The sequence below is a fragment of the Sabethes cyaneus genome, chromosome 1 (assembly GCF_943734655.1).
Source record: "Sabethes cyaneus chromosome 1, idSabCyanKW18_F2, whole genome shotgun sequence".
NCBI lineage: Eukaryota > Metazoa > Arthropoda > Insecta > Diptera > Culicidae > Sabethes > Sabethes cyaneus.
In genome coordinates this window covers 143,526,968-143,554,911 of record NC_071353.1, presented here as the reverse complement: position 1 = coordinate 143,554,911, position 27,944 = coordinate 143,526,968, and the positions used below count along the sequence as shown (strand labels likewise).

The 27,944-nt window shown below is 44.6% G+C and overlaps 1 protein-coding gene across 1 annotated transcript; it reads left to right on the top strand.

Moving 5' to 3' along the window:
• The first annotated feature begins 1,063 nt into the window (after nt 1–1,063).
• LOC128744170 (uncharacterized) lies at nt 1,064–27,944 on the top strand. Its single transcript, XM_053840984.1, has 2 exons — nt 1,064–2,451; nt 27,091–27,944. The coding sequence occupies exon 1, from the start codon at nt 1,851–1,853 to the stop codon at nt 2,430–2,432; it is 582 nt and encodes a 193-aa protein (XP_053696959.1). The 5' UTR covers nt 1,064–1,850; the 3' UTR covers nt 2,433–2,451; nt 27,091–27,944.

Sequence of the window (27,944 nt, the reverse complement as noted above, 5' to 3'; positions counted from 1 at the left end):
AACTATTCACTTTAAGTTAAACGCTTCGTGTATCTTCTCACCGACTAAGCTTTCAGTCGTTGGCTAACGTCTTCCGACAACGTCCACCAGCGAATGCTTGCCCATGGGGACACGCCGGTAGTCGTCCAGAGTCGAAAATGGAAGAAATTGGCCCACGCAAATTAATACTAGTGATAGTTGCCTCATCATCGGACGTTGCAGATATCCGTTCCACTAGCAATCCATTTGTTATGACAACAATTAAGAACAACACCGGAAGAAACGTTCTTTGTTCCATTTTTTTCAATTCACTCTCGCACCGGCCACTGGGAGTACGACTGCTCTCTGGAAACACAAGGGATTTACTGATCCCAATTTCTCGTTTCTTGGTTTAAATATACTTCGTGATGACACGTACAGGAGGCTATTAAAGATTCTCTGAGTCAATGAACGAGAGCAACAAAAAAAAAACAAACAATCTTAACCCCAGTACCGGTTTTACCAATAGTAAGTTCAAATATAGTGACAAAATTACACCGCAAACATTTCGTGTTAAAAACTACTTACCAAGTTTTGCTAAAAATTTCCACAAATAACTAAATTGTGAAACAGTTTCAAGGGATACTAAATTTTATTAAGCAACGATGGCAACACTTTAATAGTCAATACGACTCTTATTACCTCTTATTCAATTCAACTCACTGGACAATTGACTGATTAAAAACGTTCAACAGTACATGTTTCTCTGGAACTGGATCACAGTCCGTTTGCACCTACTAGAAATTGAAATCAAAATAATGATTGTCGGAGTAAAAACACCGGAGCACTCGATCGGGTTATCATTATCAGCGTTGCACTGTGATCCGAAAGCTTAAAAAAACCGGTCAGAAACATTCTTTCGAATATTTTTTAATTGCCTACCAAGTTAAAATTCTCGTCTACAGATATGGATAAAATTATTTCAAAAGCATTAATAACATTTGTTGGAATGATACACTTTTTGTAATGCAATATTTGTTCGAATTCGAACCACTGTGCATGACCATTCCGATCGGTCAAACATCAGCAGCTAGTCAACGGCTTCAGCTCAGTGAAAAATGATGTTCGTACTGGTGCTAGCAGTGCTTTCTGTCATCGCTGCCAACGGGTCCTCGCTGGCAGCGTCCGTCAGGACGGATTGGACCACACCCACCACCATCACCACCACCGCCGTTGGACAGAGCTCGGAAACACCAGGCTCAGATCAGGCTTTCGCGGTTTTCTTACCGCCGTTAGAAATAGAATTGCGTGCTATTTTCCCACCTCCAATGCAGTCAATGCAGTCACTTATACGATGTACTAACGGACGGGTGCTCCGGGAAGGTAAATGCCGTAAACTTTTTCCCAAAAACTAGATGGAGCTCGAAGGTGATATAATCAAGTGGATAGCGTAGATTTTTGAGTGAAATAGGATGTACATAAATCATAATTAAAGCTTGTAAAAAAAAGTAATCAAACATATTCTGATGCACTGAAAGTTGAAGAATTTTTGTTTTTACCAGTTCACCTTCAACTTACGGATATACCAAAATTTGTTTTGAAGCCAGCCATTTGTGTCACATTGTTAAACTGGTTATCAACTTCCTTCATTGCATCATTCGTAATCGATCCGGAAAAACCCGAATTACGACAGTTTTGTCGTCTTTTTGTCTACATTCGCTGCGAAATTCATCGACTGACAACACAAGAATCACTAAGTTCCACTTAATTCCCATTAAATACGCCGAAATGTGAAGGTCAATCGCGAAGCGATAAGAATTGGCTCATCTCAACACAGTACAGAACGTGCAACGCATTCCGTTCTCAGTTCTCGGCACAAACTCAGCTCGAAAATGTTCAAAATCATCGCTCTCCTCATAGCAGTTTTTTTGATTGACTGCCAATCGTCTCCCGTGCAATCGGACTACCGGAAATACCTTCGAACCAAGAGCCCACAGGCTCCCGGTGAACTGCACGTCGAAGAAGTGCTGGAAGTGTTCAAAACGCGCTCCCGTCCGTCGGCCTACGGAGTGTACCACCCACAGATCAATGCCTTCCTGGCGAATGATCGTTTCATGCGCCGAAAGGGGAGCACGGTCAGCCCGACGACGAGCCCTAGGCCACAGCTCACCACGGTCAGCGTTCCGCAGCTGGACCGAAGCCCTAGGACCACCCATCCAACTCCTAGCGGAGATAACGTGAATCCGGATTATACCTTCCCATTCAAGCCGGCCATTACGATAACCAGGTATCCGAATTACGCACGGCCTGCGGCCACCACGACGACCATCATCATACAGGAGGCAAGCTACGAGTGGACCACCGAGAAAGCGAAAACGACGACGATGACGACGCCGGAAAATGGAATCGAGGATGAGCCCAATCTCGAAGAAGAGGATGATTATCAGTACTCCGACGAGGATTACGATTTTTGAAAGAATGAATTGCCAACTGGTAAGTATTGGTACAATGGGATGTGGACTTTAGTCACAGAACAGAAGTGGAAGTCCGAACGATTCGGCGATCAAAACTGGTAACAGAGTCTTTTTTGTTTTTATTTTTTTTTTTGGGAAGGTTTTCGCATAGAAGCCAATAACAGCAATACACATAGTGAGCAGTGTTGCCACATGTACAGATTTATCTGGAAAAGTACAGATTTTTCCGAATTTTTTGGTACAGATTCTGTACGGTACAGATTACAGATTTTTGCCAAAAAGTACAGATAGGTACAGATTTTTTTGAGTGTCAAAAACTCATACTTTTTTCTCAGTGCTGTTTCTTGAAATCAATAGAGAAGCAATTCTTAGTATGAATGAAAACAAAACAAACCGTATTTATGTCTAAGTTTAGCAGAGATATGTACAAACAACATGAAATAAACAAATGATTTTAGACTCGTGCATTTTTAATGCTAACAAACTAAATTTTTCTAAACAAAAAAAAATTTTTAATGTTACAGATTTTGGTACTGATTTTTGGATGAAAAAGTACAGATGAAAAAGATTTTTCCCCCTTCCAGTATAGATGAATATGTGGCAACACTGACAAGGAGAACGCTCGCTGCCAATCGCATAGCAGCTTTCACATGCTTTCGTGTGCATTCGTATGCGTTCGTGTGTTTTCGTGGAAAAAAGTGACTAGTCGCTAGTATCTGTAGAAAGTAGCATGTACGTGTTTGGATTTCTACTTACACTTCTGTTCTGTGCTTTAGTGTTTGGTTTCGTAATAATAAAATTTATCAGTTATAGTGATGAACGTGAAATTTAAATTACAAAGCTACGGAAAACTTATGTCCCATAACATAAACTTATATCTGCGTGTCCGATCTTGCTCGGAGTGTGTGGTCTGAGGAAAGAATGTATAGTACGAAAGTGACATAATTTAATAGTAAATAACATTTTTCATGGTTTTGACAGAATGTGTACAATATAGGGTTTATTTCTAATTACCGTCGTAGTAAGGAAAGCCAATAAGCCATTCTAATTTTCATCATTTGTTGGTTGAATTTAATGAATACTCCAAAAGTTCTTGTGTTGATTTGACTAAAACACACTTACCTTCCGATGCGTGAACTTTGAAATCACTGAAAAGCGATTATTACAGCGATTATTACGCAACTGACTTCATTTCTTAAATTCTCACTTGTTTGCGCACAAGCTACGTAGTTTCGATTTTATTTAACTTAAGTTTTATTCATGTAGACAAATACAAGGTCAGATGAATTATCCCAAATAAATAAATAAATAAATTCGTCGTACCGTTTTAAAATCCGTCCATCAAAATTTTTCATCGTCCGAACTAAAAATCACAACAATGTTTACGAAGCTAACGCCCATGTATTTGTGTAGGACGGCATGACAAATGTAATTCTGCAAAATTTCTGCAGGTCAGGCCAGTTTTCCTGGCTGTAGAATAACGACAATGCCTTGCGTGAGTTATTTTCATTTGGGACAGCGACATACCCTACCAAATGATACCAACAAACTGTCGAAACGTTGCGAAAACAACAAATCTCCGTTTTGATAATTTTCTCGGAAGACTGCCGTAGCCAGGTATTCGGCTAATTACAAACTTTCCAGTAAATTTAAATAAAAACCCATTAACTAAAAATAACAAACTTGGCTAGAATCTCACTTTTGCTGTCCTTTCACTTTAATCACCATTCGATGGCGTCTATGAAACCAAAACCGCGGTTACCAAAAGCCCATCGTCCCAAATAGTAACCAAAAAATGCTCGATTATTTTCAAAGTGTGACCTTGTGCATTTGTAATTTTACTGAGCGTGTACAATCGTTATGCAAGTTAATCCAAGTGATTGAAACGATACAGCGATGATGCAGGTCATTTTTGGGATGGTATGAAATAAAGTAAATTCTGACGACACCACTCCTGTGTTGCTCATTTTACCAATGATAATTCAGAAGAGATCAGACAGAGTCCGGTTGAAAGCAGCGGTTTTTCATTAAGGATAAATTTCGGCGAATTAATCTTCGAGCCATGTTCTTTGTAGAGGAATGCAGGGACCGAAACGGTTACATTTTTTCTTTACATTTACCAGCATGCAATGCCATGTTATACTCGTTAGACTCTAATCCATGGGCGTAGCGACGGGAAGGGTTTGGGGGTTCAAACCCCCCGCAGGAGAAAATTTGTTATACATATTCAAGCTTGAAATTTCACAGCCAGCTGTTGTTTAGAGCACAGGAAAATGTACGGGGCTGATTGTACAATCCCCGTCGGCGTCGTCAACTTAGAGCTTAGAGCATATAATGCTTTAAAAAATTCAATTGTGGGCTTGTTCAATTTGCAAAATATGCGTCGCAATTCGCGAAGTTGCACGGAACATACCTCGCGATTCACGCAACTTACTGCTGATTATAGGAAGATTGATCCAGTTCTGACATCCTCGCCGCGTCTCGGAGAGACTCAGTTTTATGGACATCAGCCTCTCCCAGCCGAAATTCCCACATACAACGTAGCTTAATGCCGGCTGGGAGGCCAAAATTTTAACTCTGTTATTTCAATTTGATTTTTTTATCCGATGAAGTACACTCAGTTTCAACCAAAATAGTTTTTAACCGAAAATAATTCCCCATTTCTTGAATAAACTCCTTACGGTTAGGCTATGTCAGATTTTTTCTTGTAATTTTTTTCTTGTTCCGCTCCTCATTCCAATCGCCATTCCAATTCCCGTTCCAATCGCCGTTCCAATCGCCGTTCCAATCCCCGTGCCAATCCCCGTTCCAATCCCCGTGCCAATCTCCGTGCCAATCCCCGTTCCAATCCCCGTTCCAATCTCCGTGCCAATCCCCGTGCCAATCCCCGTTCCAATCCCCGTTCCAATCCCCTTTCCAATCCCCGTTCCAATCCCCGTTCCAATCCCCGTTCCAATCCCCGTTCCAATCCCCGTGCCAATCCCCGTGCCAATCCCCGTTCCAATCCCCGTGCCAATCCCCGTTCCAATCCCCGTTCCAATCCCCGTTGGAATCCCCGTTCGAATTCCCGTTCCAATCCCCGTTCCAATCCCCTTACCAATCCCCGTTCCAATCCCCGTTCCAATCCCCGTTCCAATCCCCGTTCCAATCCCCGTGCCAATCGCCGTTCCAATCCCCGTTCCAATCCCCGTTCCAATCCCCGTGCCAATCGCCGTTCCAATCCCCGTTCCAATCCCCGTTCCAATCCCCGTGCCAATCCCCGTTCCAATCCCCGTTCCAATCCCCGTTCCAATCCCCGTTCCAATCCCCGTTCCAATCGCCGTTCCAATCCCCGTTCCAATCCCCGTTCCAATCCCCGTGCCGATCCCCGTTCCAATCCCCGTTCCAATCCCCGTGCCAATCCCCGTGCCAATCCCCGTTCCAATCCCCGTTCCAATCCCCGTTCCAATCCCCGTTCCAATCCCCGTTCCAATCCCCGTGCCAATCGCCGTTCCAATCCCCGTTCCAATCCCCGTTCCAATCCCCGTTCCAATCCCCGTGCCAATCCCCTTACCAATCCCCGTTCCAATCCCCGTTCCAATCCCCGTTCCAATCCCCGTTCCAATCCCCGTGCCAATCGCCGTTCCAATCCTCGTTCCAATCCCCGTTCCAATCCCCGTGCCGATCCCCGTTCCAATCCCCGTTCCAATCCCCGTGCCAATCCCCGTGCCAATCCCCGTTCCAATCCCCGTTCCAATCCCCGTTCCAATCCCCGTTCCAATCCCCGTTCCAATCCCCGTGCCGATCCCCGTTCCAATCCCCGTTCCAATCCCCGTGCCAATCCCCGTGCCAATCCCCGTTCCAATCCCCGTTCCAATCCCCGTTCCAATCCCCGTGCCAATCCCCGTGCCAATCCCCGTTCCAATCCCCGTGCCAATCCCCGTGCCAATCCCCGTTCCAATCCCCGTTCCAATCCCCGTTCCAATCCCCGTTCCAATCCCCGTTCCAATCCCCGTTCCAAGCCCCGATCCAATCCCCGTGCCAATCCCCGTTCCAATCCCCGTGCCAATCCCCGTTCCAATCCCCGTTCCAATCCCCGTTCCAATCCCCGTTCCAATCCCCGTTCCAATCCCCGTTCCAATCCCCGTTTCAATCCCCGTTCAATCCCCGTTCTAATCTCCGTTCCAATCCCCGTTCCAATCCCCGTTCAATCCCCGTTCCAATCTCCGTTCCAATCCCCGTTCCAATCCCCGTTCCAATCCCCGTTGGAATCCCCGTTGGAATCCCCGTTGGAATCCCCGTTCGAATTCCCGTTCAAATCGCCGTTCCAATCCCCGTTCCAATCCCCGTGCCAATCCCCGTTCCAATTCCCGTTCCAATCCCCGTGCCGATCCCCGTTCCAATCCCCGTTCCAATCCCCGTTCCAATCCCCGTTTCAATCCCCGTTCAATCCCCGTTCTAATCTCCGTTCCAATCCCCGTTCCAATCCCCGTTCAATCCCCGTTCCAATCCCCGTTCCAATCCCCGTGCCAATCCCCGTTCCAATTCCCGTTCCAATCCCCGTGCCGATCCCCGTTCCAATCCCCGTTCCAATCCCCGTTCCAATCCCCGTTTCAATCCCCGTTCAATCCCCGTTCTAATCTCCGTTCCAATCCCCGTTCCAATCCCCGTTCAATCCCCGTTCCAATCCCCGTTCCAATCCCCATTCCAATCCCCGTGCCAATCCCCGTTCCAACCGCCGTTCCAATCGCCGTTCCAATCCCCGTGCCAATCGCCATTCCAATCCCCGTGCCAATCCCCGTGCCAATCCCCGTGCCAATCCCCGTTCGAATTCCCGTTCCAATCCCCGTTCCAACCGCCGTTCTAATCCCCGTTCCAATCCCCGTGCCAATCCCCGTGCCAATCCCCGTTCCAATCCCCGTGCCAATCCCCGTGCCAATCCCCGTTCCAATCCCCGTGCCAATCCCCGTGCCAATCCCCGTTCCAATCCCCGTTCCAATCCCCGTGCCAATCCCCGTGCCAATCCCCGTTCTAATCCCCGTTCCAATCCCCGTGCCAATCCCCGTGCCAATCCCCGTGCCAATCCCCGTGCCAATCCCCGTGCCAATCCCCGTTCCAATCCCCGTGCCAATCCCCGTGCCAATCCCCGTTCCAATCCCCGTGCCAATCCCCGTGCCAATCCCCGTTCCAATCCCCGTTCCAATCCCCGTGCCAATCCCCGTGCCAATCCCCGTTCTAATCCCCGTTCCAATCCCCGTGCCAATCCCCGTGCCAATCCCCGTGCCAATCCCCGTTCTAATCCCCGTGCCAATCCCCGTTCCAATCCCCGTGCCAATCCCCGTGCCAATCCCCGTTCCAATCCCCGTTCCAATCCCCGTGCCAATCCCCGTGCCAATCCCCGTTCTAATCCCCGTTCCAATCCCCGTGCCAATCCCCGTGCCAATCCCCGTGCCAATCCCCGTTCCAATCCCCGTGCCAATCCCCGTGCCAATCCCCGTGCCAATCCCCGTGCCAATCCCCGTTCCAATCCCCGTTCCAATCCCCGTGCCAATCCCCGTGCCAATCCCCGTTCCAATCCCCGTTCCAATCCTCGTTCCAATCCCCGTTCCAATCCCCGTGCCAATCCCCGTGCCAATCCCCGTTCCAACCGCCGTTCCGAACCCCGTTCCAATCCCCGTGCCAATCCCCGTGCCAATCCCCGTGCCAATCCCCGTGCCAATCCCCGTGCCACTCCCCGTGCCAATCCCCGTGCCAATCCCCGTTCGAATTCCCGTTCCAATCCCCGTTCCAACCGCCGTTCCAATCCCCGTTCCAATCCCCGTTCCAATCCCCGTTCCAATCCCCGTGCCAATCCCCGTTCCAATCCCCGTTCCAATCCCCGTGCCAATCCCCGTTCCAATCCCCGTGCCAATCCCCGTGCCAATCCCCGTTCCAATCCCCGTTCCAATCCTCGTTCCAATCCCCGTTCCAATCCCCGTTCCAATCCCCGTTCCAATCCCCGTTCCAATCCCCGTTCCAATCCCCGTGCCAATCCCCGTGCCAATCCCCGTTCGAATTCCCGTTAGAATCCCCGTTCCAATCCCCGTTCAAATCCCCGTTCCAATCCCCGTTCCAATCTCCGTTCTAATCCCCGTTCCAATCCCCGTTCCAATTCCCGTTCCAATCCCCGTTCCAATCCCCGTTCGAATTCCCGTTCCAATCCTCGTTCCAATCTCCGTTCTAATCCCCGTTCCAATCCCCGTTCCAATCCCCGTGCCAATCCCCCTTCCAATCGCCGTTCCATTCGCCGTTCCAATCACCGTGCCAATTCCCGTGCCAATTCCCGTGCCAATCCCCGTGCCAATCCCCGTTCGAATTCCCGTTCCAATCCCCGTTCCAACCGCCGTTCCAATCCCCGTTCCAATCCCCGTTCCAATCCCCGTTCCAATCCCCGTGCCAATCCCCCTTCCAATCGCCGTTCCATTCGCCGTTCCAATCACCGTGCCAATTCCCGTGCCAATTCCCGTGCCAATCCCCGTGCCAATCCCCGTTCGAATTCCCGTTCCAATCCCCGTTCCAACCGCCGTTCCAATCCCCGTTCCAATCCCCGTTCCAATCGCCGTTCCAATCCCCGTTCCAATCCCCGTTCCAATCCCCGTTCCAATCCCCGTGCCAATCCCCGTTCCAATCCCCGTTCCAATCCCCGTTCCAATCCCCGTGCCAATCCCCGTGCCAATCCCCGTTCGAATTCCCGTTCCAATCCCCGTTCCAACCGCCGTTCCAATCCCCGTTCCAATCCCCGTTCCAATCGCCGTTCCAATCCCCGTTCCAATCCCCGTTCCAATCCCCGTTCCAATCCCCGTGCCAATCCCCGTGCCAATCCCCGTGCCAATCCCCGTGCCAATCCCCGTGCCAATCCCCGTGCCAATCCCCGTTCGAATTCCCGTTCCAATCCCCGTTCCAACCGCCGTTCCAATCCCCGTTCCAACCGCCGTTCCAATCCCCGTTCCAATCCCCGTTCCAATCCCCGTTCCAATCCCCGTTCCAATCCCCGTGCCAATCCCCCTTCCAATCGCCGTTCCATTCGCCGTTCCAATCCCCGTGCCAATCCCCGTTCCAATCCCCGTGCCAATCCCCGTGCCAATCCCCGTTCCAATCCCCGTTCCAATCCTCGTTCCAATCCCCGTTCCAATCCCCGTTCCAATCCCCGTTCCAATCCCCGTTCCAATCCCCGTTCCAATCCCCGTTCCAATCCCCGTTCCAATCCCCGTTCCAATCCCCGTTCCAATCCCCGTTCCAATCCCCGTGCCAATCCCCGTTCCAATCCCCGTTCCAATCCCCGTGCCAATCCCCGTGCCAATCCCCGTTCCAATCCCCGTTCCAATCCTCGTTCCAATCCCCGTTCCAATCCCCGTTCCAATCCCCGTTCCAATCCCCGTTCCAATCCCCGTTCCAATCCCCGTGCCAATCCCCGTGCCAATCCCCGTTCGAATTCCCGTTAGAATCCCCGTTCCAATCCCCGTTCAAATCCCCGTTCCAATCCCCGTTCCAATCTCCGTTCTAATCCCCGTTCCAATCCCCGTTCCAATTCCCGTTCCAATCCCCGTTCCAATCCCCGTTCGAATTCCCGTTCCAATCCTCGTTCCAATCCCCGTTCCAATCATCGTTAGAATTCCCGTTTCAATCCCCGTTCCAATTCCCGTTAAAATACCTTTTCCAATCTCCGTTCCGCTCCTCGTTCCAATCGCCGTTCCGCTCCCCGTTGGAATCCCCGTTCCAATTTAGAACAGAAATAGAAACGGGTATTGGAACGGAAATTGGAACGGCTATTAGAACGGTGGTTCGAACGGAGATTCGAATTTGGAATGGAACGGAAATTGGAACGGAGATTCGAACGAGGATTGGAACGGACATTGGAACAAGGATTGGAACGGGGATAAAAACGAGGATTGAAATAGGATAGGAACAGGTATTGGAACGGGGATAAAAACGAGGATTGAAATAGGATAGGAACAGGTATTGGAATAGAAATTGAAACCGAGATTCGAACGGAGATTGGAAGAGGGATTGAAACGGAGATTCGAGCGGGGACTGTAACGGAAACTAGAGATTGGAACGGGGATGACAAAGTAGGTTAGAACGGAGATTCGGTCGTGGGTCAGAGCCGGGACAATCACCGTTCCGATTTAAACTGGAAATGAATCAGAAATTGGAATGGGGATTGGACCAAGATTGGAACAGTCCCAGTCCCAGTCCCAGTCCCAGTCCCAGTCCCAGTCCCAGTCCCAGTCCCAGTCCCAGTCCCAGTCCCAGTCCCAGTCCCAGTCCCAGTCCCAGTCCCAGTCCCAGTCCCAGTCCCAGTCCCAGTCCCAGTCCCAGTCCCAGTCCCAGTCCCAGTCCCAGTCCCAGTCCCAGTCCCAGTCCCAGTCCCAGTCCCAGTCCCAGTCCCAGTCCCAGTCCCAGTCCCAGTCCCAGTCCCAGTCCCAGTCCCAGTCCCAGTCCCAGTCCCAGTCCCAGTCCCAGTCCCAGTCCCAGTCCCAGTCCCAGTGGCAGTCGTTTGTCTGCAGCTAAACTGACAACCATTAAACTGATGTCTGTAGCAGTAAAACACCTCGTTTTTGTAACAAATGTACTGAAAATGACAAAAATTGGATACAGTAAAACATTTGAAAATCATTCAAGTAAATAACGCTTAAAACCTAGCAATTTTTCGTACCTACCTTCCTGTAAGACGTATTCCTACGTTAAAAATAAAACAATTTTTTAACACATTGCTAATTGTGTGCGGTAAACTAAAAATATACATTCACAACTATGAGCTATGAGGGTCAATGTATTGTGGGTCGGTAAATCCCTTCTGCGCAATATAAAATTATCGTGCTACTACAATCGGTTCGATTTGGTATCGTCGTTGATGCCTTTATCTTATCACGAGCGTGAAATCGACACGTCTCAAACCACATTATTTCACCAATAGTCGCTAAGTATGTATACAACTTTGCCATCATTTCGAATGATTTGCAACGTGCGTCTACAGTAATCTACAGAGACGTGGGTGGTGATAGCTTTGCTCGGTGTAAGCAATTGGATTCATACGAGTATAACTACAATAAACTAGAGAGAAATTTATCTAGATATCTAGCAGTCTTCAAAAAGCTTTCAATGTGATTAAACTTATATACCGCGAAATTTTTTTTAAGATGAAAATTATCTACTTCAAAGTATTTATTAATTCTTGTTTAATATTGTCCTAAGTTATTTATTTAAAAAATGCAAATTTATAATAAAGTTAGAAATACGGTACGAAACCCCTGCCAAAATCCCCTAACTCCTCCACCGGTTCCACCCAACAAATAAAAACAATAACGACTCATTCGTCAATGCGCCTCCATTCGGTTGGTCGCGTTCAGTCAGTCCGCGTCACTCAACTCGTTTCGATTAATCGCGTGCTCTGCAAAACAAAAATCCCCTAATTTGTTTTGGCTTCTAAAAATTTCCGCCGCAAAAACCGAAAGAAAACAATGCGTCGGAACGGACCACCGCAAAAGGTGCTAATTATCGGACACGGCTACGCTGCGGCCCTGCGGTTGCTGCTGGTGCTGTGCGTCACGTTGGTGCTTCTGGTAGCCCTGCTGGAGGTAACAACGGAAGGCCGAACCATCTACTACAATCCGGCCAAGAACGAACCGAACACCACCGTGAATACGTCGAACATTTTCGTTTCGCCGCTGCGCTGTCCGGCCGGGTACGGGCTGGACCGGTTCCGCCGCTGCCGGAAGCTGGTGTACTGAATTAGGTACTTCCCCGTTTATTATAGGTCTATAGGAAATTTGAATTTTGACACGCGCTTCGCGGTGCCGTGGTGTTTCGCTTATCAACGTAATTATTTTCGGGGGTGATAAGATAGAGAACGAAAAGATTGATTTTAGTGCTACTGTTGTTCGGTGGGTTAAATTAAAAATTAATGTATTCGGGTCAGTTGTTTTTAAAAACTCGCCAGAATGAGACTGCTTGTGTGTTCGATTTTGGTGGGAATCGCTCTGTTGGGATTGTTCGATGGTGCACAGTCGATGCGGATTATATTCCGGAAGAAATTCGTTCCGCCAGATGACCCCCAGCAGCAATCGGCTCACATCCTGCGATCACCGAGTGGATACCGAAGTGGAAGCAACTGCGGTGCCGGCCAGATGCACGATATCTACGGACTGTGTCGATCGGCGGTGTATTTTTGAGGTGGAGGAACTGTGGAATTTCCTGGTCGTGTTGGGTAGGTTTCTAACCACTTAAGTGTTGCTGTGGGATACATAAATTCCAGCATAGGAACTGCTGATACTGTGCTCGGGAGCAGATAATTTTGATAAGGAGTACATTCCGCACGCTCTTGTGTGCTATTTCACAACTTGCGAATGCCGATTGTTAGATACAGTTTGAATTTGTTTTATCAATTTGATTCACTGTTATAATTATACACGTATAAACATGCGAATACCAAGCAGACCGATAAATTTGATAATTATTTAATAGCGATTGGAGCGACTTTGCGATTGAACGTCTGTCTTAGCAGAAATTGCACTTCCTTTATTTTGTAATTAGTCGTGCTTTGCTTGACTCTTTCAACAAAATCTCAAGGCCGAAGCAGTGCGCAAGAAAAAATGTGGAGTAAAATATTCAACGAGACTAAACTGTGATGAGAACTTATCTTATCGGTACGGTTTCTATATACATAGAAATACTACTTAACTAAGCTTTACACTATAGCTTTAATCTAATATATTGAAATATTAAAATATTCTTAGTATAAGCCGGCCTGTTAGCCTCTTATCCGCCAAACATATGCCTATCCAGGTCCTGTGATAGGTTGTGGTGCGGGAGTCTCCAATCCCTAACCTCAGGCGAGTATGCGCAGGTACTCCATGTAACGAACTCCCGGTACCTGATGCATTCTTTTTCGGTTCGGTGAATATGCAGTCAAACCCCTTGGAGTGCCCACAGTGGGACACCAATTCTACAAACACGAATATTTAGTAGCAAATATACGTATTTCTTTTGACGAAAGCATGCTGAACATAATACTACCAAAAATACCCATTTTCCTATGGCCAGGAATGATTTGAAATGGTGGCGCCCTACCGCTGGGCACGCTGGTGATCAAACGCAATCTATGTGGGCCGTATTTCCAACGACAATGTGCTCATTTACAGTATAAAAACACCAGAGGGATGAACTACAACGTGATCGACGGATCCAAATTCGACCGTGAGCTCCGCTGTGACCGTGGGTACGGAAATAGTCGACAGTTAACGGGCACCGGTGTGCTTGTTATGGTGAACAAGAAATTCAAATCAAAAATGATCAATGGAGCAGCATTGTGTGGGTGTGTATCGAGCTCGCAAATAACAAACTTATTCTGTGTGGAATTTACATTCCGCCCGATGTTCACTCCCGGTCGGTGATGTCGGTGATCAATTTGACTACCGCAACCGATGAGCTTATTGTTATTGGGGATTCCAACCTACCAGAACTTCTGGGAGGATGAAAAGCTACCGGAGGAATGGATGGAAGGAGTGGTTTGTCCCATCTACAAAAAGGGTGATTGGCTAGACTGCTGCAACTATCGTGGTATTACGCTGGTAAACGCCGCCTACAAGGTACTCTCCCAGATCCTGTTACGCCGGTTGTCACCGATAGCACAAGGTTTCGTAGGGAATTATCAGACGGGTTTCATGGGGGCTCGCGAAACTACGGACCAAATTTTCACTATCCGACAGTTCTTGCAGAAATGTCGGGAGTACAACGTGCCCACGCATCACATCTTTATTGATTTCAAAGCAGCATACGATACAGTCGATCGAGACACGCTATGGCAGATAATGCACGAACACGGTTTTCCGGTCAAACTGACGCGACTGATCAGAGCTACATTGGATCGAGTGATGTGTTTCGTACGCATCTCTGGGACACTCTCGAGTCCTTTCGAGACGTGACGAGAGTTGAGACAAGGTAACGGTTTATCCTGCATCCTGTTCAACATCGTTCTTGAGGGGGTGATCCGACGAGTGGGCATCGAAACAAGAGGCACGATTTTTACCAAGGGTAGCCAACTTCTAGGTTTTGCAGATGACTTCGATATCATAGGCAGGAACTTTGCGACGGCGCAGGCAATCTGCGCCAAGACTGAAGCGGAATCTGGGAGAATTGGGCTAAAAATAAATGCATCGAAGACCAAATACATTAAAGGAAGAGGCTCACAGGAAACAAACGCGCGTCTCCCACAAACGGTAACCGTCGACGGCGACGAACTACGAATTTCACCAAAAGCCGTAGAAAGGGCGGCAGAGTTCCAAATACTGTTTTTTTTTATAGGGACGTATCAGCGAGTAACGCAGAAGACTCCTTAAACCCATTTGCGGATAGCATCGCTGGCCTGCTTATTCCCCTTCGGCTCATGTTTAGCCTGTCTATCTCAAGCAGGGGTTTGCCGTCTGAATGGAAAACTGCCCATATGTTTCCTGTTCATAAAAAACGGAATCGGAAGATACCAATAACTACCGAGGAATCTCATCATTGTATGCCACCGCCAAGTTATTCGAGCTTGTAGTCGTGACTCCGCTGCTGTCATACTGCAAACAATAAAGTAGAGATCAACACGGATTCACCGCAACATATATTGTGGAGCTTAGCGGATCGTACTCAAATGGTCATCATCCATTCTGATTTATCTGCGGCATTCGATAAAATCAATCAAGCTATTGCAGTTGCTAAAGTGGAAGGTATTTAATCTAATACGTTTCCGGACACGTCTGGAACCCTTCAAGGTAGTCGTTTTGGACCGTTAATCTTCCTGCTGTACTTCAATTATGCCAACCACGTTCTTAAAGCCCCTCGTTTATCCTACGTCGACGATCTAAAGATTTGCTTGAGGATCCGCTCCAAGGTCGACGCAATTTGTTTTTGCTTTACACCTCCATAGATCGATGTAACTCACCCGAATTCGTCAACCTGCAATTTTATGAACTACAAGCTCCATGGTACTGAAAGCCAACGTGTCGACCAGACGAAGGATCTCAACGTTATTCTGGACAGTCAGTTGTCGTTTAGACGGCATATTTCCTACATTGTGGACAAAGCAATCAGAGCTTTAGGATTCTGCATCTGGGATAGCCCGGATTGAGTCGATTCAACGCCGCTTCTTACGCTTTGCGCTCCGTCATCTACCGTGGCAAGATCCTCTCCGAATGCCGAGTTACGAGAGTCGATGCCGATTGATACATTTTGAGACACTTCAGGTACGAAGGAACGTCGCCAGGGTTTTATAACACTAGCCCGAATACCAAAAGCCCGAATACTACATGCTCGAATGTCACAAGCCCGAATGTAACACTAGAACACGGAGGCCCCCGCAGAAATCACATCTGTCTAGGGCTATTCGTTTCCCTAGATCTAGTTGACCTCTAGTTATTTAAGCCAGTCGTCGTATTTTCGAATGTCGGCTAGTCGGTGCTTGCTTGATAGAGTCAGTAAGATCGTTGCACTGGCCCCGTAATTTTCCTGTATTCTAACAGCCAGCTGCGAAGTCTGTCGATAAAGAAGGATAATGTCTAAAGACGGTATAAATCCAAGGCTTTGCTTTTTTTATAAAATAAAAAGCGGCGAAAGCGCTTTTCTGGCTTTTACACTCAACAAGCGGTGTTTACAAATTACTTACTATAACTTACTTACTATTATAATAATTATTATTTGTGGAAAATTATTTGTCACCAATAATAAAAATTAAATTGATATCAATTCAATATCGTAACGAATTATTTCTGCTTTGTCGTTATTACACTGTAAGATTTCAATCACTTGACTAGAGTTAGCTGATTTTCGAGCTCAGCAATTTTTGAATTTTTGATTTTGGTTAAGCGAGATATGAGTTATGTTTATCATAAGATATAGGACCTTTTTATCAAGTTAGTGGCAATCATTTCCTAGATGATTCAGGGCGAGCCGGCCGTAGGCAACGGCGAGTGTTCGCCGGTGACCCGCCGTCGGAAGCGCCGGCTACTGCGGGGGGCAGCTCCCGCAGAAATCACATCTGTTTAGGTCTATTCGTTTCCCTAGGTCTACTGAACACTAGTTAGTTTCCCCTAGTCCTCGCATCAATTTAACTTTTGTAAAATATAAAGCGGCAAAGCCGCTTTTTGTGACTTTCAAACTGAATAAGCGGCGGTCTTTTGTTTCCGTATTTATAGGTTAGGTTAGTGCTGGGCTAGTTTTCAATAAAATTTACATAACAATTAATAAGAGCCGTTAAATTACTATTGTTGTGTGTCTTATTCTTGAGTATTCTTGGGATTTAATAAAACCTAAAGCATTGTTGCGAATCGAACGAGAAGTCAACGATGCCTACTCACACGGTTACATCGCTCACGCAGTCGTAAAAGAAACAGCCGCCGTTTCTGTGTGCAGACATTCTGCTACTCACCCACTCGCGCAAGCACACCCTCACATTGTCTTCCTGCGTAGCTTATTCGCGAGTCAAAAAACTCATGAGCAATCAGCTGCCCGTTAAGGGGGCATAGTACTTTTTACACCATATTTTTTGCCTTATTTCAAATATTTTTTTCTCGATAACGCGAAAAGCGAATTGATTCGGGTTTATTGCTTGCTAAACATTGCACTTTATACTAATATTTGCAGTTTTGTTTGCATATGTGAACCTCTTCCCCTCTCCCCTACGGCTCCTTGAACATGATCATTCGGAAAAAACATGATTTGCGGTACCATGGATTGGCGCTGGGGGGCTTATCCGAATTGAAAAATTCCAAAACGACATGAAAGAATATTACATTATCTCGTGTTTGACCCATCCTTTTTTTAAAATTCGAACGCATAAGAAAATGGCGGACATTCAAACATAAAAGTAAGGTTTTTAGCCGAAAAAATTGACTTTAAACATTCCTTAAAAATACAAAAATTGTAATATCGAAAAAAGGATGGGTCAAACACTAGATAATTTTGTTAGCTTTGAAACAAAAAAAGAATCGTGAGAATTGCTTCAGCCGTTCTTGAGATATTTATGGTACCGACTTTCAAAACCTGGTTTCGAGAAAAACGACGTTGAAGTTTTTATTCGCTGTGTAATCGCTCCAGACATGCGCGGTACAAATAGCTGTAACTTCGTCAATTTTTGGAATTCACCGCAATGACTTGAAACACATATGGTCAAAATGTTAATCTTTCGAAATAATCAATAAAAAAAATTTCGATTTTTATAAATTGATAAAGTACTATGCCCCCTTAAGCTAATGGAGAAATGTGATACGAATTTTGCATTACTTTTCCGTTTCTTTGTCATCTTCGCCCTCGATTTTATTCATGGGCGGGAGTGCGAACCCTCGCGAGTAATTCGTATCAGCAGACAGTAGCACGGGCTTCAACGACGAACGAGAACGACGACCGTAGCTGTTAGCTAAACACACACTCGCAAAAACTCGTTGCGGTGCATAAATAAATAAGAGCGAGGGTCCGAAAGAATTAATACGTGTCTGTGACGAAATTAGGCCACACGAGTGTGGGCTTCGCAACACCGATCCAAGAGCAAAGCCTGGGTGCTACACTCCGTGTAAACTTAACCTTCTGTTTTTATACAACAGACTTCGCAGCCTGCCGATCCTGCAAACTTGAGGTTGCGGAGCTCTTAATGTTACATTCGGGCTTGTATACCATTCGTGCTGGTATTTCATTCGGGCTCGTGCTGCATTCGAGCTTGTGTTACATTCGGGCTACTGTTACGTTCGGGCTACTGTTACATTCGGAGTAGTGTTACATTCGGGCATCTGTTATTCGGGTTGGTGGCATTCGGGCTTGTGACGTTCGGGCTAGTGGTATTCGGGCTAATGTTATAGAATCAAGGAACAGTTCCATGGGACTGCGAAATGGCGCAATGCTACGAATACCATTTGAACATACCATTTTCAATGGAGTTGTCGCTGCCTTCGATTTTAAACTATCACGTGAAACAATCCGTCGTAATTTTCTGTATTATTCTCTATAAATGACGTAGAAGAAAATTTGTGTATACTATTTTAATTTTGTTGACTATGTGATTGTTATTAGTTTAAAAAACTTTGCCATCATTAGGAAAACTGTAGTCTGTTGATGTTGACTCAATAATAAATATAAAAAAAACTAAATATTCTCGTAGTACCAGCTGCAATAAAAGCAACCGTAGATTGCGTAATCATACCGACAGTGAAGGAGGAACTCATGCGAATGCCTAGTGTAGCAACGAAGAAGTTGTCAGCTTTGAGCGTCTGTTCCCATGTCAGGAGTGGCTCGTGATGGCTAGACGATTCTTGAACCAAGTGCGCGGTTGTATACCGGGCTATGAGCGGCTCATGATAGCGTTTGATCCACAATGGACGGCTAAATTAAGAAATGTGTTGTATCGTCCTAGTTTTCGTAGCCCTAGTAAGATAATCTACACAAACCTACCATACTCCGAAAACTCAAGGAAACTCAAGGGCATGGACAAAGGCGGCGAAATTAGGACACATAATGGATGCTGGGGACCTGGAATTGCAGATTACTGAATTTCGTTGGTAGCGACAAGGTGCTTTGGGAATAGCCAGATCCTCGAAAGTTCGGCATCATGGATCTGCATGAAAACTGCCTCAAAGGCGAGGATCCGTGGCAGCAAGGCCTAATTTTACCAGGGTGGTGGAGCGACCAACGAGCTGGAAACGGGCTTTGTAGTGATGGAAAAATGAAGGATCATGCGACCAAAAAGAGTATGTGCATGTCGAGGATTTAAAAGCATGAATTGGACTAGAAACCGGGCTAGACATAGGACATTAAATTAGTCTTGAATTTGGACTAATTTGGGTTTGCATCTTTACTTCATTTTGAACGGGAAACTAGTAGAGAGAAGCGGTACACATTCTTTAAATGTATTGCTTCTAAAGGCCCCCATACACGTACGCATATGTTGGGTTGGAAATGAACAAAATGTTGGAGGTTCATTCCGACCGAGCGCCGAGCCGAACATTTCCTTCTGCCAGTTTGGTTCGTGGCACTCACACACAAGCGAGCGTGTTGGACGAACATGAATTCACCAACATTTTCGGCCAACATGTACGTACGTGTACGGGGGCCTTAAGACTCCCCCTTCCGTAATTTTCTGCTCCTTCACCGTCACGTCTTATCTCACTCGGTTTGGATACTATAAACAACTTTGTTCCATTTCTTCCTTCTACCGGTCCCTATGTCGATTGTAAAAAAACTCGCGTTATAAAAAAATTTAAAAAAAGCTTTTTTGAAATTCGACTTGAAATTAGACTTGAAATTGATCTTAAAACCGGACATGTTACAATCAAACTTGACATTGGACATTAAATCACGCTTGAATTTGGACTAATTTAAACTTGTAGTTTTACTTCAAACCGGATATGGACTTGAAGTTTTACTTGATATTAGAAATCACATTTTTCGTCTTATTTTCTCACACGTTTTACCGTCTAGCTGTTCCGTTTTTCTCTTTTCCAGTCCCGTTTTTTTACTGCTTGCTTCGTTTTTCCTTCTTTTCTGTATTATTTGCTTGGTTGTGCTCTCACTTTCCTTCCGTTTTGCCTTTTTTTCTAGCCCGTGATCCAGGTTTCACTGTTCCGGTTCTCTTCGTTTCCTGTACCCTTTTTCTTATTTTCAGACCTGTTTTTCCGCATATTTTTCCTTTGCTATCTTGCTATTCTTCTTTTTCCGAGTGTACCCCAATAGGCATACAGATGATAGGCATACGGACGTTAGACATAATGGACGATAGGGAATGAATGTGCTGAAGGTAATGTATGGTATACATGTACGGTAGGCATAGCGGACGTGAGGTAGTCTGCCGTTAGTTTACAAGCGGTCTAATCACCTCAGTTTAAAAATGCACTGCATCTAGGATGAATCAACGAATAATCGGACAAAACAACAAATGGTGTAGTAGATCTAATAACCGAATCAAAATGGTCGAAAAACGAATAGTCGAATGTCATAGAAAATATACGTGGCCTACGACCAGCTCAAACGTTGAGCATAAACTGTTCTTACTGGTTACCGCTCGTTCGGACTCAATTAAGGGATAACTCCTACTAGTCAGTAAACCTACACTCTTAAATGAGTTTACCCGTACATTGGTTGAATTTAGCCAAAACTTGGTTAGAACTACTCAAAATGCCCTTAAAGGGTACAAACTCAGATTTTGATTGGTTTTTCGACCAAAAAATTGATAGTACGTTATTAGCCACAGAGAATAATTCAATTATCGGTAGCATGTAGCCAAAATTGGTAGAATTTTTTACCCAAAATTTGAGTTTGTACACTTTAAGGGTATTTTGAATAGTTTAAACCAACTTTTAGCTAAATACTTTATTATTATTCATTATTATTATTATTATTATTTATTCTTCGAATCATCTGACAACAAGGTCTACATGAGATAAAAAAACTACTAACAAATTAAAATGAACTACGATTACGTAAACGACACTTGAACGTTTCACTGCTAATATTAAAATCAAACAAGTAGAACACAGAGTTAAAAACTGCATACATAGCGGTAACAGGTTCATTTTGACCATATAATGTCCGATGAAATGGAATTCTGAGGAAGTCAGTAGAGCGAAGAACTCTCGAGGGCGCGTTTATATTGACACTTGCCAGAATCCAAGGGGCATCAATTCTTTCACATGATATCTTTCCAACAAATGCAGCACGCATATCATCCCTTCTCTTTTCCAATGTGCCCATGTCCAGCAGCTTGCACGTGTGTTCGTATGGAGGAAGTTCGACTGGATCCGTTCAGGGCAGATCCCGAAGCGCGTATCTGATAAACCTTTTTTGTACAGATTCGATCCGTGCAGTCCAAAGGCCGGTATAAGGGCTCCAAACAACAGCTGCCGTCTCCAATGATGACCGTACAAGTGCGTAATACAAGGCTCTCAGGCAGTATGGATCACGAAACTCTTTTGTAATTTTCATTATAAACCCTCGGTTCTTGTTTGCTTTGGAAATGATGCTACTATAGTGGTCCTGAAATGTAAGCTCGGTATCCAACAGAACACCAAGATCCTTGACGACTGTCACGCGTTCCGTTTATGGAATAACTGTCTTGGATTGGAGCCTTCTTTCAGTTGTAACTAATTACAGAGCACTTGGAGACACTGATACTGAACCGATTGCATAGACACCAACCATAAAACAAATCGATTAGCTTTTGTAATTCGATGCAATCAGCGACTGAGCGAACTGCAAGGTCCCAAGTAGCACACGTTGTCACAATTGAGTCGCAGCGGCTGATATGCGACAAATTTAAATGTAAAACTTCGGTTACAGTAACCTAAAATATAACAGTTGTGTAACCGAAATAGCGCAACTTCTGTAACTAAATCTGGTTGCATTAACAGTTACTCAATAACCAATATGTAACATGTATAGTTACAAAATGGTTACTATTGAAGTTACACATAAACTGTAAATTGACTTTCAATTGGTGGCAAATTAGTTATCTTGTAACTTTTATTGCATAGCGAAAATGTAGCAGGTTTATTATTTCAATCTATGGCTGTCAACGTCAAGCAGTAAATTTAACTGTTGAATATAGAAGAGTGTATAAATTATTATTTCAACACAAATTTTAATGCAGTTTCAAATTTATGGTGAAATGCATGATTCTAGCTTTGAAAAATTCACGCGCTCTTATTTAATATAGCTTTTCGTTACTTACTTCTTTGAAAAATTGATGTTTTGTAAATCAAATATAAAAATTTAAATTTAAATTTTTTGATTTTTTAAATTTATTCTTAGCAATAATGAATTAGTGGAGCATTCACCTAGAAACCATTAAAAATCAAGTTGTTTTCGCTATCACTTCTATCACAGTAAAATTCATAGCCATTTTGCCTTTGGTTCTAACTACTACACCATCGTCCTTGAAGTTTTGTATCGTTTTCGGCATATTGCATGAAATGATTTTAAGCAGCCATTGTTCACATTGTTGATATCGGGAAAAGGTATTTTTTAGTGATTGTTGTGAAAAGAAAGTGTTAATTTAATATCAAAGAATAGTTTCAGTTTGAATAAAACAGTTACCACCAGTGTTAATCATAGAAGGTTACATTTCAGTTATATTCTAGTTGTACGTAACCTTAGCCTTCGACCTGGTTACGGTATCGGTTATACGGTAACCAATATTAAATCTGTTGTAGTCACTTATTTCTTATGTCGTCATTTCTAAGTTACACTGTAACCTATTTTCATTGCCGGTTTCGTTTCGATGTAACTTGATCGTTTTGACGTTTGAAAATAATCATCATTTGTTTACTTAATACCAATGTCTGGGTGGAGAAGATTCCAAGTACCATCAATTAAGTAAATAAACGCATTTACAAGAGCATTTCACAACCCGTGTACCAATTGTTTATCTTTACCATTAGCAATATTCTTCAGGTCTAGTTTTTCCTTAATCCGTTGTGTTTACAAGCAACAGTGAACAAATTGTTGCGAAAATGTTACTAGCCGACTTTTTTTGACTTCGTAACTGCTCGTAATGGAAAATTAACTGTTTTGCGACCAGCAAGTTGATGACAGTTTGGAAAAAGGTTTCATTTGTGTCACTTGATAACTATTTGGTAACTCGTAACTGAAAGGTGACTGTTTTGCGACGACCAAGTTGTTGACAGTTCGAAAAAAAGGTTTCAATTTGGTCATTTGGTAACTACCTGGTAACTTTTTGAGATTTTTGTCACTAGAAAACTAAAAAGTAACTATTTTTAATTTTATGTAACCTAACTCGTTACAAGTATCCTAAATGTAACTGCTGTGCAACCTTTTTGTATTTTTTTTATTTTTATGATTAGTTACAAGTGCTACTTGGGGTAGATTTTGAGGTCATCAGCATACACGATTCTGCATCCTGGCGGCAGTATCATGCAGATATCGTTGTAATTCAGTGAAAATAGCAAGGGTCCGACGTTGCTGCCCTGAGGCACACCTGAGGTACTCCGGAAGCCGCAAGACTCAGTGCACCCCATTTTCACAGAAAAGCAGCAGAGGCACCGAGATGCTTTATTTTAGCAAGCAGTATGGTGTGATCAACTCGATCGAACGCAGCTTTGATGTTAGTATACACCGTGTCGACTTGTGCTCCACCTTCCATATGTTGTAGACAAAATGAGCTGATATACGAAATACGACTTATTTACAGGTTGAATCTTTTAAGAGTGAACTTAGAAGTGGAAATGAATTAGTTTTAAATTGAACTCAAAATTAGACTTGAAATCGGTGTTGAAATCAGGCATGAAATTAGAATTGTATTTGAACTTGAAATCAAGCTTAAATTAGACTTGAAACGAAACTTGAAATTTAATTCAAAACTAGAATTGCGATAGGACTAAACAGTAACTATTGTTACGCAATTTATTTACCAATCGCAAAAATAATAGCTAATTAAATCGAAATCGGCGGGCTTCAGGATAACAGAAATATTGTTGACCAAACTCGTGATTTTAGTCATGACCTTGAAATAAGGTCAGGCATATATTAATATTTTTTTGAAACGATGATTCTACAATTGATGAAGGGACGGTAAGGGAAAGTAATGAAGAAGGATTTTTTGAGAATGGAGGGGAAAGGAGTGGAAAGGAGGGGCGGGGGGTAATAGGTAACTACGCTTAACAAGTTTTCGTTGTGACTTCTATCTTTTGTCCAATGCTGGAAGGTGCATGGGTCGAACCAAGCTATAATCAGAGATTATAACCGGATTTGAACCCACAACACCTGCCACCTGCCAGGGCGTGTGGCTCGCTGGTACCCGTGTACCTTTGAACCATAGAGGCGCTGGACAAAAGAAGGACCTTGCAAGTCGTAAGGGCCTGCATAGTGTCGTCGTCCTGAGAGTAAAAACAAGTTAGATTAAAACTTCTCGGTCGGTGGTTTCTACAGTAGGTGAAGGAAGAGGCACAATTTGTGTCTAAAAATAGCCCAACCCTTGTCGCTACGGTTAATAAGGGGGGTTGTGCAGACTTCTTTTGTCCAGCGCCTCAAACCGAAATTAAACATATGAGCAACTTCGTCAAAACGGTTACAGCACATTTTGTTTTACAATAAATTTTACGACGAAGGTGGGACACGTTCCCCAGTGTGCCCCAGCCTGGGCTCGTCAGTGTGCGCATCTTAATGGCGAAATAACAGAAGGAGACCAAACGGAAGTTAAGCTGGGAGTGCCTACAGGCATGACCGACTCCCGGCAGAACTCTATAAAAATGGCAAAGAACGGCACTTCACTGAATAATTTCAAGGATTTGGGAGGAGGAAAAACTATCGTGGAGAGGAGTAGATGGTGTCCAGCTACAGATCAAATTTTCACCCTCCGAAAAATCCTCCTCTCCAAATCCCACAAATATCGGGAGTACAACGTGCCTACGTATCACACTTTCGTGGATTTCAAGGCAGCATACGATACAGTCGAGCGTTAATAGTTATGGCAGATAATGCACGAGTACGATTTTCTGAACAAACCGATGCGGTTTATCAAAGTCACCCATAACCAAGTGACGTGCTACCTGAGCGTTTCTAATCACACAGAGGGCTTCAGCAAGAGAATAGTTCGTCCTGTATATTATTTAATATCACTATTGAAGGTGTGATCAAGCTGGTGGGCATCAGAACGAGAGGAACGATCTTCGGCGAAAGTAGCTCGCTCTTCGCCTTCGCAGATAACCTTGACCTTGATCATTACTAGAAACCTTGGGCCGGCGGAGGCAATCTGCGCTGGACTACGTAAAAACGGAGCTTAGGAGGTTTGGGCTAAAGGTTAATATTAGGCAGTATGAATTAAAGCGTTTGCTTTACTTCGCCCAAATTGTTTTGTTCATACGGGCTATTGTTTCCGAAGGATTTAATTGTAGCTGGTTTATCCCTCTATACAGAGATACTATACATAACCGCACATAAAGCACATACTAGAAATATCAAATCGCACTATCGAGGCGGCCATTCTGTGGGTCTAAAATGAGAGATTAATAACTCTGTAAAACAAAGGGATATAGTATAATCAGATTACCCATCGGTGACGATCACCTCTGCCACCAGGAGACGTTTGGTTCAATAGTCTGAGAATCGTTGTCTAAGCTACGCCGCCATCAACCTCTGGGTCTTCCTCTTCCTGCCCCTGCAGATTTCAGTGGAATGCTTCACTACAGATTTCATTCGATTCTTTCTTCAAGGAGTCGGAGCTGGAGATCCAATTGTGCCCAAAGTGTGCCCGACTGATGTATCGCAAGTTATCCTTTAGACTTTAGAGTTATAAGTCAACAAACTCGCCACTCAATTAGTTCACCTTATTGCTTACTGTTTGGTTAGTAGCGCCGTCTTCTGAAATCACATATCGGCCAGATTCAATGCTTACGTTTGAGGTAAAAATACCGTAATCATGAGAACGTTAATGGGTTACATTGGAACTAACACCGTGACCATCTACGTATTCATTCAAGCAGTAAAAGGCTTCTTCAAGTCAACCGTTAATCTCTAACTATCTCACGAATACATCTACACTGAGTTTTCACTTTGACACATGTTATAAATTATGCGGGAACTGTCAAAAGCTATTAGATGTTTGATGAAGGAAACTCAAAAACAATCACCCTTCATGAATTGAACGGTATGCAAACCAACATTCATCAACAGTTGGCTGATCTATAATCATTCAAAATCGTTCATTTTTTCGGGACGCCAGCCTGAATCAACGTTTTGTAATGCACCCTGTGATAAGACATAGTCTTACGTCAAAAAAACATCAACGGTTATTCAACAGTTCGATTTTATCATGTATTTAATTCATCAGAAATGCTTGTCTTCTGATGACAAACAAATCGTTTCGCACTAAACTGCCGGTCTTGTATGTGCAGCCATAAAGGAAGTTAACCCGAATCCGTTCCAAGAACAACCAGTCACTCACGGAAGCATAGTGCAACTTTCACACCTAGTCAGACCATCGGTTCTCAATCATCGTTATAATACCGGATCCCCCTAGACCAAGAAATGTCGTCATTCGAGAAAGCAAACAAAACGTTGAACCAAATTCCTCAAACACAGACGACCGGAATAGATTCACCTGCATGATCCACGCCCTGTAATCTATTCCACCGGGCCAAATGCGATAAGATAAGCCCAACGCCGACACTCACCAGATCTTATCGATGAACGAACCGCGCGCCAAGCCCAACTCGGTGTCGCATGCTAGTTAGTTAGTACCGGTTTAGTCGCTGCTAAACCACCGTTCGTGTAGAAGTACACTCCGCAGTTCTAATTCTCACTAGCAACGCCCAATAAAAAAAAATGAAAGTCCTGCAAGTCTTGCTGCTGTTTCTACTGGCCATGGCCGGTCTGGAATTGTTTGCTCCCGTCGAATCCGTACGGATCATATTCCAGAAAAAACCACACTCGGACGACAACATTGCGCACGTTCTCCGGTCTCCGAATGCTACCAGCTGTCCGCAGGGTCAGAAGCTGGACCGTCGGGGCGTCTGCCGGGAGTCGGTTACGTTCTAAGATTAGTTTTTAACTTACCGTACAATCAATCATTCAGGGGAGAAATGGTGGGTGAAAGACTGGGTTGACAGGGATTTCAGTGAGTTGAAATGTACTAATATTGTTCTTTTATTACTTTTTATTACAGAATCTGAACGATAACACTGTCGACTATGTCCATGGAACCTATGCAACTGCACAGTTGGATTGTGCCGTACACTCGAGCAGCGAAGTTTCCGGGTTGTTGTACAGAAAAGCCTACTTTGACAACTAGAGTTAGAATGAAATGTTTACAATTGTGTATGATTATGAAACAGTTCGAAGCACCGTATCGTGCCATGGCCTACTACTAAGCTGATTGACCAAACAGAAAACATTATTTTTATTCTAGTGATAAGCATCTAGAAGTTAGAGTATGTATATTGTACTAGGGATAAAGTAAATCTAATTTTACAACCGTACACAAACTTAACGAATAGAATAATCTCCTGCGCCATAATGAGACAAACTACAAGCTACAAAGAAGAACGAAAACGTTTACCCGAATGTCCTTTAAGAATCAACCGTCGTCGTCGGTTGATGACAACAAGCAGTCAACATAATCCCAGCACTATCTGCTGGAGCTGGTGAAACTGCGCCATCTCGTTCTCGTTCCTATCAAATCCCCAGTCACTGGCACTGGAGTTGGCGCCATCCAGCAGCCATTGGCCATTCAGTGACGGCGTCGACGACCAAATAAAATCCCATAAAACATAATTAAGTAAAAATCCTCGGCACATTCTTAGGACACACGGACACACACACAAACACTCCCTAGCGGCGTTAAACGGCTTACCGAGGCGGCGATATTTTCTCGTCGTCCAGTGCGCGGTGCGGTGGTTTGCAAGCAAACCAAAAAGAAGTTCACCTGTCATCGCCATCGCCGGACATTTATTCCGATTTGCTGCGATGGTTCTCCCCGGTACCTACCGGGTTTAGACGGGGCTCTAGTAAGTTGTAAAT

What these genes read in the sequence shown, in the direction of transcription:
- LOC128744170 (XM_053840984.1), top strand. Translation starts at nt 1,851, where the DNA reads ATGTTCAAAATCATCGCTCTCCTCATAGCAGTTTTTTTGATTGACTGC.